The sequence below is a fragment of the Phoca vitulina genome, unplaced genomic scaffold (assembly GCF_004348235.1).
Source record: "Phoca vitulina isolate PV1807 unplaced genomic scaffold, GSC_HSeal_1.0 scaffold15, whole genome shotgun sequence".
In the NCBI taxonomy this organism is placed as follows: domain Eukaryota; kingdom Metazoa; phylum Chordata; class Mammalia; order Carnivora; family Phocidae; genus Phoca; species Phoca vitulina.
In genome coordinates this window covers 5,842,691-5,855,438 of record NW_022589718.1, presented here as the reverse complement: position 1 = coordinate 5,855,438, position 12,748 = coordinate 5,842,691, and the positions used below count along the sequence as shown (strand labels likewise).

The window sequence follows — 12,748 nt, the reverse complement described above, 5'->3', positions numbered from 1 at the left end:
TGTCTACTATGCACCAGGCAGTATTGGGGAAGCAGGGAAAACAAAACAATTCCCTGTCTTTGCAGAGTTTACATTCTAATGAAAGAGACAGGCTGTAACAAAAAATATGTACTATCGGGATACAGGATAGTGTTCCAGAAGGGAGGTCTGAGTTGGTCTGGAAGGATAAATAGGTATTAGCAGAAAAGGGCATTCCAATCTTTGTTTAAAACCAAACCAAACCAAACAGTGGGATGGAGGAGAGATGGCTGGAGAGGAGGGATGCAGGAGATGGGAATGGGTGAGAAAGGGCATGAAATATTCTGCAAAGGGATTTATTAGGCGTAGCATTAGGTGGATCACAGGTGCAATGGGAGGGATAGGGTACATTTTTCCCTAAGACAGAGTTTGGAAGAGAATTCATTCCAAACTGAATGTCAGAACCAGAAGGGTCATTAGAGGTAAAAATGAACATACTCCCTCGTTTTACAGATGAAGAAAACAAGACTTGCCGAGGGTGAAGTAATTAGTCCCAAGTCACCCAGCTAGTCGGGGGCAGAACCGGGACAAATCCATTTTTCTCCACAGCTCAGCCCTGGCCTCACTCTCAGGAGAAGCTGCGGTGGGGAGGCTGCCTGGAAAGGCAGCCGCGGTCTCGGGATCCCGAGACACACACACACACACACACACCCCGACACACACACCCCGACACACACATCCTGACACACACATCCTGACACACACACACACACACACACCCCGACACACACACACCGACACACACATCCCGACACACACACACACATCCCGACACACACACACGACACACACACCGACACACACATTCCGACACACACACACACACACACACACACACACACACCCGCCCCCTACCGGTGCTTCCCTGCAGAGCCGCTCCCCTTCTAGCCTGGAGCAGGGACTCCCCAGGCGCTGCCGACCACCCCGGGCCGTGCGGGCAGACGGCGACGGCTCCCCGTCCGCGGGGCCCCCGGGGTGCGCCCAGGCCTCCCGCCCACTCCACCTGTTTTCGTTCGCCGCCAAGGGACTTCGCGGCTGGGAGTGCGCTGCCCGCGGTCCGGGCCCCCCGGCAGTATCGCGGGGCCCCGGTGGGAGCCGCGCGCTCAGCATCTCCCGGGGCGGGAGTCCCCCCGGCCGCGGCGCAGGCCGAGCCCTGCAATTGGCGGCGAAGTTGGCGGCTTCTCGAGCAACGCCCTTTAGCCGGCTTTCCCGGCGGCCGAGACCCTGAGGCAGGGCTCCCCACCACCCGCCCGCCCCTCCGCCCCTCCCTTCCTCCCCCGCCCCGCCGCCTCCTCCCCGCCCAGGGTCCGGGTCGAGCCGGCGCGCCGCAGAGCACGGGCGGGCGCAGCCGGGGCGCCGAGCTCCGAGCCATGGGAGGCTCGCACTCTCAGAGCCCGCGGGGCCGGGAACCGGCCGGGGACAGGCCCCCGACAGCCCGAGAGAGCGCGTGAGTCCCGAGCCCTCCCCGGGGCCGCCGTTCGGGGGTTTGCGTGCCAGCCCGGGATGCGAGCGCACGGCGCCTGTCCCGCAGGGGCTGGGAAGCCGGGGCTCCCGCCCGCGCCCGCGGGGGCCGGGGCTCCGGGGTGGGCCTGGTGGGACGTCCCGCTCCGAGCCTGGCCCTGCGGGGCTCCGGGGCGCCCGGCCACGACCCCACCGCGACAGAGTCGCGCCCAGGCGGGGCCGCTGCCCTGCGCCTGTTCACGCTGCGCGGGTGGGAGAAGGGGACCCCGAGTTTTCCGGAACTCGTCCAAGCAGGAAAACACACGTGTCCTAAAGGGCTCTGAAGTATTCGCGAGACAGCTATTTGCAGGGAGGTGTAGATATTAGAAAGGAGCTCGAGTCTCCGGTAATTTGGCCCGTGTTGGCTTTTGGAGTGCAGGAATTTGGATGCAGTGTTTGCTGCTCATAAGAACTCCCTCTCTTGTTTGCTCCGAGGGTTTCATGATGATCTCAGAAAAAGGGCTGTATTGTAGCAGCAGCAATTAGGCTTTTGTTCTGGGACGACAACAGTTGGGGACACCAAGTAACTGAAATGCAAGCTGCGAAGGAACATTTTTAGAGAACGTGATTTAGAGCAAGTTAGCCGCACGGTTTGAGAAGTGGCCATGCTTCTCGCCGGAGAGGATGCGTTGGTAACTACTTGAGAACCCAAACAATCGTTAAGCTTTTAATTTAAAATAATTTTAGAGCGTGTGTGTATCTTGGAGGTGAGGTCATGTTGAGGATCCATACTGTATTTTAATTCAGCCAATGACAAAGTTATTTCATTTGAGAAAGATACACTTAGGCTTCACATATAGCAGCCTGGGCCCTGGGAGGGCTTTTTGGTCGTCTTTTTGAGGCAAAGTAGCTTTCTGAATTTCCAAATGATACGCATGTTAGTAATGCCTCCTGATGTTTATGATCACTAAACTTAGTTCAGGAAGCTTATTGATCATATGGAAGGCTGAGAATTATCCAGCATGTAAAATGTGCAAAACACTTAAATACTCTTATTTAATCCCCAAGAATATCGAGGTAGTTTCTATCATTGCCCTCATTTTACTGATGAGAAAACTGGACAGAGAGATTAAGTGACTTATCCAAGGTCACACAGCTAGAAAGTGGTGGACTCAGGTTGTCTGACTCCAGAGCTCTTGCAGCAGCTACCTCCCACGGGAGAGTTGGGGGCTATCTTAGGAAGCCAACTTCTGTCTCGGCTGGCAGAATACATCTCACTTTTTAAAATTCTTCCTGAATAAAGGAGGAATCTGAATTAGCAATGCTTAGTACCTACTAAGAGGAAATTCCCAAAGTCAATTTAACCTTTTAAAAAGCAAACACAAGCAGCAGTGTAACATTGAGATGAAGTTAAGAGTTTTGGAAGCACAGAGCCCTGGGTTTAATTCTAGGCTCTGCTCCTTAACAGCTGGAGATCTTTTATCTGTTCCTTAACCTCTCTGTGTCTGTTTCCTTATTTGTAAAATGGGAGTGAAAACAATGTCCACTTCACAGGCTGTTCTGAAGATGACATAAGATGGGGTATATATGAAAGACAAGTTACAGTTTTATCTCTGAGCAATATATTGTTTTAGCCAAGGGTAAAAGTTGACTATTTAATCTTTGTGAACATGTGGCAGGGTTTACTGTGTAATTTGAAAGTAAATATGGAATCATTCACTGATAGCATGCTGAACTCAGTGCTTTCCGTGTAAGGTTCAGTGGTTAGGGTGAGGAATTTGATTCCCAGTTGTTAGATTAACCAATGGCTTAGCCGTAGATAGAGGATCTCTCTCTCAATGAGGTTCTTACACGGACCTTAGACATTTAGCAAAGCTGGCCTAAATATGATCAACATAAAAGCCCATCTTTGATCTTCACCTGGGAATACAGCCCAGAGACGCCCTTCCCTACTCAATTGAATACATTAAGGGGCACATAAACTCCTGTAGGCAGTGATAGGATTATTTGGTCTCAGAGTGTGCAGACTCTGCTTACGGAGTCAACCCTACAAACCACTTGGCGTGCACCAGGTCAAGGACTAGAAATATGAGATTCCGCGCCTGTAATATGAAAAGCTAAAAGTATGCCCTTTATCCAAGCCCTGCCTTACTTAGATGTAGAAGCCACAAGTCTCTCCAGGGTCTGAGAAAGTGGGGAATTCATTGTTAATGTCACCCGACTGCAGATTTCCTGCCGGACATATGGCTGTTGTGGATAACGCTGACCTCAAGGAAGTTCTCCTACTCAAGCCTTTTTAGTTGCGTTTTCAAAATCTATTGTTCCTTAAAAAAATAAATACATGAAAATCTCACAAGGAAAGCATTACTACGTTCATTTGTCTTTTGAGGGAGAAATTATGTTTCAGGATGGTCACAATTTATATTTCAGAATAATTTAATTAAGTACTAAAATTAACCAGATAAATCTCTCGTAGCAGAGCTCTGTTGTGAAATATAAAGAGGTATGGATGTACATGAAAAGAAATGTCTGATTTTTTTTTTTTACCCAGTTCCTGTGCACAGTCTGGGTGAAGAAATGTCCGATTTTAAGATAATGCTCACTATTATTAAAAATCGTAGCTGTCTACCTTCCCCAAACCCAAGGAAACAAAATTGCTGGCTTTGGTAAGAAATAGGGGAAATTTCACTTCATTTCTTTAGGGAGGCTGTACAATATGGTGATTAGGAACAGAAGCTGCAAAGTGAGGTAGACCTGGGTTGGCATTCCAGCTAGATAGCTTACTGGCTTAGTTCGGGAAGCCTCGGAAAATACTCACTTAATTCTTCGGTTGGGCAGAATTTCTACATCTTTAAAATGGCAATAATCGTGGGGTACCTGGGTGACTCAGTCGGTTGAGTGGCCACTCTTGATTTTGGCTCAGGTGGTGATCTCAGGGTTGTGAGATCAAGCCCAGAGTCGGCTTGAGATTCTCTCCCTCTGCAACACCTCCCCCCGCCCCCCACCGCTGGCCCTGCTTGTGTGCATGCATGGGCTTGCAAACAAATCTTTAAAAAATAAATAATTAAATAACTAAAATAACAGTAGTCATAACTACTTTTTGAAGTGGTGTATATTAGTGCAGGGCGTGGTACTTGCTGACAGCTCACTACCTGAGTTATTATAATGTTTATATGTAAATGCACCTATAAACCAGATGCTATGCTGGGCTCTTTGGAATATATATATATATATATTTTTTAATATTTCATTTATTTGACAGAGAGAGACACAGCGAGAGAGGGAACACAAGCAGGGGGAATAGGAGAGGGAGAAGCAAGCTTCCCTCAGAGCAGGGAGCCCAATGTGGGGCTCGATCCCAGGACGCTGGGATCATGACCTGAGCCAAAGGCAGACGCTTAACGACTGAGCCACCCAGGCGCCCCAAGGGATATATATTTTTGAAGAAGGCAGGGTCTTTTCTGAAGGGAAGGTTGACTTGTGTCCTAATTCAGCAAGGCCTCTTAGAGAAGAAGCAAGGCAATAACTTCTTTGAGTTAATTTTTTTTCCTCAGTTAATTTACATTTTCCAGAAAGATGCACTATCCGGAGGATGGACGTGTGTTTGGGAATATGGCAGTTTGGTGAGATGTTTGAAATCACTGATTCCTTAGGTGGTTAGTTTTGGCAGTGTGTCCAGGGTGGGTTTTCTAAGAGCAAAAAATAATTTGTGGAGAGATTTGAAGAATGACATAAACGGAGCCTATTATTCCTTAGGGAATATGGTGTGTAACTAATTCATCTATAGCTTGTTGAGCTTGTCTGCCTGGAATGCAAGATATGCACCTGCTGTCAATTCTTATTAAATTTCTAGACCAATCTTTGTTTGCATTTGGAATATATCATAATGGAATAGGACAGTAGCAATGTCAGGAGGAGTTTCTGAGGTCTGGAGTGGTTTTGCCATGTACTTTTCTTATCATGTGAATTAGATGCAGGTTCTACAAGGTTCTAGTGAACTGCAAAATCAGCAACAATTAAACTCAAGTGCCTCTTGATGGGCAAACCGCTGTGGGACAGATGTCCCTGACCTGAAAAGGAAGCACTGACTTTGAGGTTTTAGACACAGGGAAACATGACTCAAAATTAGTAAATTTGGGGAATAATATTTCTGAAACCCATTGCAATTTTTATTGTCATTAAAAACACTTAAGTTCCTAGTTGCTATAGAAATTTTTTAAATGCCCATGTTTAAATGGCTCCGTCTCTGGTGAAGGCAGCACAAAAGGAAATGGTTTGAATTGCAAGACAGGGGGCTTATTTGTGTATATATGTTGAGTTTAGCTGTCACAACTTCTAGACCATGAGGGTAGTTCAGATAGTAAAAAGGTTAATAAGGGAAGAAAAATCCCTCTCTGAAAATCGTTAGAAGGTAAAGTAGTTGCTCTCTCAAGGATTGAAACTTTAAGAAGGTTCAGGTATAGTTTTGTGCCATAATTTCTTCCCTCTTTTTGATTCAGTGACCAGCTGTGCCTCACCCCCACTTCCACCCCACAGCTTCTCCCGGCTGGTACATGTTTCAGTATAAGAAAAGAAGGGGCACCTGGGTGGCTCAGTTGGTTAAGCGTCCAACTTTTGATTTTGGCTCAGCTCGTGATCTTGGGGATCCAGCCCCAAGTTGGGCTCTGAGCTCAGCTGGGAGTTTGCTTGAAGAGTCTCTCCCTCTGCCCCTCTTCCTGTGCCCATGCTCTCTCTGTCTCTCTAAAATAAAATAAAGAAATCTTTAAAAAATCAAGAAGAGAAAAGGAAAAAAGGCAGAGCATGGCTGCTGGTGTCCTGAGCTACCAAAGTAGATTATCTAATGTCTGAGTTAACCAGTTAATCTCCTGACCTTGAGTTAACAAATTCATGCACCCAGCATACATGTTAACCCAAGGTCAGGAGATTAACTGGTTGCATCCAAATGGCCACAGAACCTGGAGGCCCATCTTCTGAGGAAGCTCAGGCAGACTCTCGTGGGATGTTTTTACTTTTTTTCTTGTGGTGAAATACACATAACATAAAATTCACCATTTAAATCATTTTTAAGTGTACACTTAAAATGAAGTGTCATTAAGTACACTCACAATGTTGTATGATCATCACAATATCCATTTCCAGGACTTTTTTGGCATCCCAAACAGAAACTCTGCACCCATTAAGCAATAACTCCTCATCTTCCCCTCCCCTAGCCACTAGTAACCTTTATTCTGGTTTCTGTCTCTATCTGCCTATTCTGGGTCCCTCCTGTAACTGGAAGCATACAATATTTGTTCTTTGGTGTCTGGCTTACTTAACTCAGCATCATGTCCTCAAGGTTCATCCCTGTTGTAGCATGTATCGGAATTCATTCCTTTTTATGGCTGGGTATTATTCCAGTGTATGTATCCACCCCATTCTATTTATCCATTCGTCTGTTGATGGGCACTTGGGTTGCCTCCACCTTTTGGCTATTGTGAATAATTCTGCTCTGCAGGTTGGTGTGCAAGTATCTGTTTGAGGCTCTACTTTCAGTTCTTTGGGGTATATGCCCAGGAGCAGAATTGCTGGGTCATATGGTGACTCTATGTTTAACTTTTTGAGGAACCATCAAATGGTTTTCCCCAGGACTTCATCATTTTACATTCCCACCAGCAATGCATGAGGGTTCCAGTTTCTCCCTATCCTTCCAACACATTTTTTTTTTTTGCTTCTTTTTTAACTAATATCTAGCCTAATGGGTGTGAAGTGGCATCTCATTTTGTTTTGATTTGCACTTCCCTAGTGATCAGTGTTGTTGATGGTCCTTTCATGTGCTTATCCACCATTTGTATGTCTCCTTTGGAGGAATGTCTATTCAAGTGCTTTGCCCAGTTTTAGATTAGGTTGTTTGTTTTGTTGTTGAGTTATAGGTGTTCTTTAGATATCCTGGATATTAATCCCTTATCAGATTTGTGGTTTCAAATATTTTCTTTCATTCTGTGGGTTGCCTTTTCACTCTGTTGATAGTATCCTTTGATGCACAAAGGCTCTTAAGTTTAATGAAGTCCAATTTATCTACTCTTTATTGTGTTTCCTGTGCTTTTGGTGTCATATCCAAGAAATTATTGCAAGACCCAATGTCATGAAGATTTTGCCCTATGTCTTATTCTAGGAGTTTTATAGTTTTAGCTCTTAAGTTTAGGTCTTGTATCCATTTTGAGAGTAAGTTTTGCATCTGGTGTAAGGTAAGGCCTCCTTCATTCTTTTGCATGTGGGTCCAGTTTTTCTGGCACCATTTGTTGAAAAGATTATCCTTTCCGCACTGAATGGTTTGGGTACCCTTGTTGAAAATCAATTGACCATATATGTGAGGTTTTATTTCTGGGCTCTCTATTGTGTTCGAGTCACCTATATGTCTATCCTTATGGTAGTGCCACACTGTTTAGATTACTGTAACTTTGTAGTAAGTTTGAAATCAGGAAGTATGAGTCCTTCAGATTTTTTTTTTCAAGACTGTTTTGGCTGTGTGGGGTTTCTTGAGGTGGGGTGTATGTGTGTGTTTGTGTGTGTGTGTGTGTGTGTATGTGTGTGTTAATCTCTCTCTGTCTCTCTGTGGCTTTTTCTTCTTGGCTGGTGACAGTCAGCCAGCCTTGCATGAGAGAATGCTAGACTGCCTTCAAGTGGCAATATGTCCCCAAAATGCTCCTTCTCTGCCCTCCCTGCTTCCCCACCAGCAACCAGACTTTTCACCCCAAGATATCTGCTGAGAACCTGCCCTGAGCCAGACACTTAGGCACCAAGTATCCAAAGAGCACCTTGATATGGACAGGAGCCCCCAAGAGGCAGGCAGAAAAGTAGAATCACTGTGAAGTTTAAAGGTCCTGAGAGATGAGCATCAGAGAGCCCACCTGTTCCCCAAGAAGCAACTGAGTCTGGAAGGAGTCTTGAAGGAGGAGTGAGTTGCCAGGTGAGGGGGTCAGGGAAGGGGCAGTCCAGGTGAAAGGAAAGCCTGTATGAGGCATGTCCTGTGGTGTCAGGGGCTTGCCATTTCTGGGGAATGGTGAGGATTTGGGGGTAAGGTGGTTGTGGAGTGGACTGGGGGGGATTGGGAAGCAGTGAGTCTGGAGAACTGGATAAAGGCTGGGTGATGAGGTCTTTGTGGCTATGTGGGAGTTTGGACTTAATTTTAGGAACCGTAGATGGAAGTTTTCAGCTGAGGGGTTGGCCAAAACACCATGGCAGCCCTGGACAAAACTGGAGAGAAGTATTCTTGCAGAGTAACTCAACCAAATGGTGGGGGGTCCAGTAAACCACAACTTCCTATGATTCTCCTCAGCACCTCACTGCCTACCCCAGGCAGCGCATCCAGGGGACTAGAGTTTCCTTTTTCAACCCCTTACCTTGTCTTCATTTCTATTTATTAGCTATTCAGTAGCATATATAAACATTTCCATTTTTCTGATTTTCCAAATAATTTTTTAATCTAAATTCAATTAGCCAATGTATAGTAATTCATTAGTTTTTGATATAATGTTCAACGAAGTTGTGTATAACACCCAGTGCTCATCATATCAGGTATCCTCCTTAATGCCCATCACCCAGTTACCCCATCCCCCCCACCCATGATTTTCCAAATTTTCTATGAGAGGCATATATTCCTTTTATAATCATGAAGTATATAAAAATTTGAAAATTTAGAAAACCCAGACTATAAAGAAAATAAATCATTCATAATCTCATTACCCAGCGATGACTGTTAATATCTTGGTACATTCTATTGCTGTCTCTTTTTTTCCAGGAAATATATTTTTCAAAAGTGGGGTTATACTATGTTGTACATTCTGATTTTTTGACTTAATGTTTTTAACATTTCTCTGTATCATTATACTGAGATGGTACATTATCTACATGCACCATAGTTTATTCAATTTTTTCCTAAATGTTTTACATTTAGGTTGGTAACTCTTCTTGCTCATGTAAATAACACAGTTAATAAATATCCTTATAATTCTTTGTACATCTCTGGTTAATAACTTAGGATACTTTCCTAGAAGTTTAATTACAGGATAAAAGAATGTGAACATTCTGAATGTTTTGTTATATATATTATAGTAATATATATATATTACTATATAGTATATAGTATATAGTATATAGTAATATATATATATTACTACATATTGTCAAATTATCCCCCCCAAACTAGTACCAGTTACACTCCTCCCCCACCCCCCAGCAGTATAGCATCCTTTCCAATGCTAGGCACTATCATTTTGAATCTTTGCCAGTTTGGTAAGAAAAAAAATAATAATCTTGATTTAATTTTTGTGTCCATTATCAGAGTGAACTTTTTTCCATATATTATTAGCCAACTGTAATTTTTAATTTATTTCTGTTGGCCAATTTGTACTGAAATATTAATTTTTTCATATTTATTTGGGCTCTTTATATGATGAGGTCAGCTAACATCTATTGAGCACTTGCTACGTGCTAGGAAAATGTTAATGTCTTAACATACATTAACTTATATGATTCTCAAAATAGCCCTATAAAGTAGGTACGATTTTAAATTCCTATTTTATACATGAGGAAATGGGCACAGAGAGATTAAACAACTTGCCCAAGGTCTCACAGCTAATGAGTGACAAAATTGAGATTTAAACCTAGACAGTCTGAATCTGGAGACCTATGTGCCTAGCTGTTGTGTCATACAGATCTAATAACCCTTGTCCACCATTTTTTTGTTTTTTTGAAGGGGAGGTATTTTTTAAAGATTTGTTTATTTGAGAGAGAGAGAGAGAGCATGCGCATGGGGGTGGGCAGGGCAGAGAGAGAGAGAGAATCTCAAGCAGACTCCCTACTGAGCACAGAGCCCAACTCTGTGGGTCTCACGACCCTGAGATCATGACCTGAGCCAAAACCAAGAGTCTGATGCTTAACCAGCTGAGCCACCCAGGTGCCCCAAGGGGGAGGTATTTTCTAAATTAACTTTTTATTTTAGAACAATTTTAGATTTACAGAAAAATTCAGACTTACTGAGAGTTCCTGTCGATGCCACACACAGTCTCCCTATTATCACCATCTCATATTATATAGTATTTGTTACAATTCACGAAACTGTCACTGATATATTAACTGAAGTCTATACTTTATCCAGATTTACTTAGTTTTTATCTGATATCCTTTTTCCTTTTTATATAAATTATTTTTATTGTGTGAAAATGTCGTAATTCATGCTGATTAAGAATAAAAATGTAGCATGTAACAAAATAGGCATCTACTTATTAAAAGCAACCTGGGGGACGCTTGGGTGGCTTATTCAGTTAAGTGTCTGCCTTCCTCTTAGGTCATGATCCCAGGATCCTGGGATCGAGTCCCTTGCTCACCAGGAAGACTGCTGCTCCCCCTGCTTGTGCGCTTGCTCTCTTACAAATAAATAAAATCTTTAAAATGAATGAATGAATGAATGAATGCATGCAATCTGGACTTATAGCCTTTTTCTGTTACAGAGTCCCATCCAGAATACCACATTACATTTAGTAGTCCTGTTACTTTTTAATATAAATAAACCTATCATGTTTTCCTCTAGGGTTTCTTCCTCTGCTTTTATGCTTAGTTAAGTTCTTCCCTATCCCAGGATGAGATAACTTTTTTCTTCTAGTTGTTTTATGACTTCCTTTTCTTTATAATAAGCCATTTACTCTATCTGAAATTTCTAGAAACAGTAGTGTAAGGTAAGGCTCTGATTTTTTTTTTTTTTTCCAAAAAAGCTAGCCAGTTACTCCAGTACTAGTCCTTTTTTTTTTTTTTAAATATTTTATTTATTTATTTGACAGAGAGAGACACAGCGAGAGAAGGAACACAAGCAGGGGGAGTGGGAGAGGGAGAAGCAGGCTTCCTGCAGAGCAGGGAGCCCGATGCGGGGCTCGATCCCAGGATCCTGGGATCATGACCTGAGCCAAAGGCAGACGCTTAACGACTGAGCCACCCAGGAGCCCCCATCCAGTACTAGTCTTAAGTATAGACAGTCCCTGATTTACTATGGTTTGACTTACAGTTTTTCAACTTGAGGATGGTGTGAAAGCCACACGCATCCAGTAGAAACCAGACTTGGAGTTTTGAGTTTTGGTCCTTTCCCGGGCTAGCCGTAGGCAGGACGCTCCTCTCGGGGGTTGGTGGGGAGTGGCAGGTCGCCACAGGCCTCGGTCAGCCCCGCGATCTCGAGGGTGGACACCCACACACTGACAGCCGTTCTGTTTCTGTCAGTACAGTGTTCAGTCAGTCACAGGAGACGTTCAGCGCTTTATTATGGAAGCAGGCTTTGTGTTAGGTGATTTTGCCTAACTGTAGGCGAATGTAAGTGTTCGGAGCATGTTTAAGGTTGGCTAGGCTAAGCCCTGATGTCCAGTAGGTTAGGTGTATTAAGTGCATTTCTGACTTCTGATATTTTCAACTTATAATGGGTTTATCAGGACATAACCCCATTGTAAATCAAGGAAAAACTGCATTAAATAATCCCTCTCTTCCTGCAGATTGTAATAGCATTTTAAAAAATTGAGTATTATAACCTCTCTTTCCTTCTGTTTAACACTTGTTGTTTTTTCTCTTTCCATTCTTATCCATTCGACGAATATCAACTGACTGCCTTCTTGTGTTCAGGCCCTGTGAATATTATGTATTATTTATGTAGGAATTTACATGAGCAGAGAAAAGCATTTTTAAATGTTTAAAATCTGAGTATTCATTTATAATTTGGGGGGCAAGACATTTGCCGGAGAATCAGACGAGTGGAGGTGACTTCGGGAATGGAGGGGGAATGGAGGAGCTTGGGAAAAAAGAATATTCATAATTAAGCTTTTTTCATAGATTTTACACTGACGTAGGTCAATCTGCGGGTCATTTGAAGGTTTCATTTTAAATGGTTTAGCTTCCTGTATGGAAACAGTGGTGCCTTCAAATACTGTCAGGTCATCTGCATGCTCTGCCATGCTTACACTTTCCTTGGACAGTCTAGACTTTATATTTCATGATAATATGATATAAAGTCCTTGCAGATTTATATAAGGAATGGCAAATGATTAACCGCTATTCTCTGCTCATCCTTTATCTGCCAGCTCTTCTACCTGTAGAGACTTGGTAACTCTGGAGAGTAAGAAAGTGCCTGCCTCATGCTGACATTTCTTCATTTTCAGAATTCTCACTGTTGAGGATACTGTGGATATAACTTTTTTTGCCTGTACGTAGTACAGTTTTGCCTTGGCTAATCTTATGGTATGCTTGCTGCAAATGCTATTAATAACAATTGTAGGCA

At 43.5% G+C, this 12,748-nt stretch overlaps 1 protein-coding gene across 4 annotated transcripts in view; it reads left to right on the top strand.

Moving 5' to 3' along the window:
- The window catches only part of TACC1 (transforming acidic coiled-coil containing protein 1), a 116,757-nt gene that overhangs the window by 27,251 nt on the left and 76,758 nt on the right, over positions 1-12,748 (top strand). For 3 of the 4 annotated variants that reach the window (XM_032413375.1, XM_032413377.1, XM_032413376.1), the window contains exon 1: positions 1,336-1,465. The exons of the other annotated variant lie outside the window; for it this stretch is intronic. In XM_032413375.1, the coding sequence (XP_032269266.1) occupies positions 1,389-1,465 (77 nt within the window). In that variant the 5' untranslated portion in view covers positions 1,336-1,388. Of the gene's footprint in view, positions 1-1,335; positions 1,466-12,748 lie in introns of those variants that run through there. 4 annotated transcript variants of the gene reach the window in all.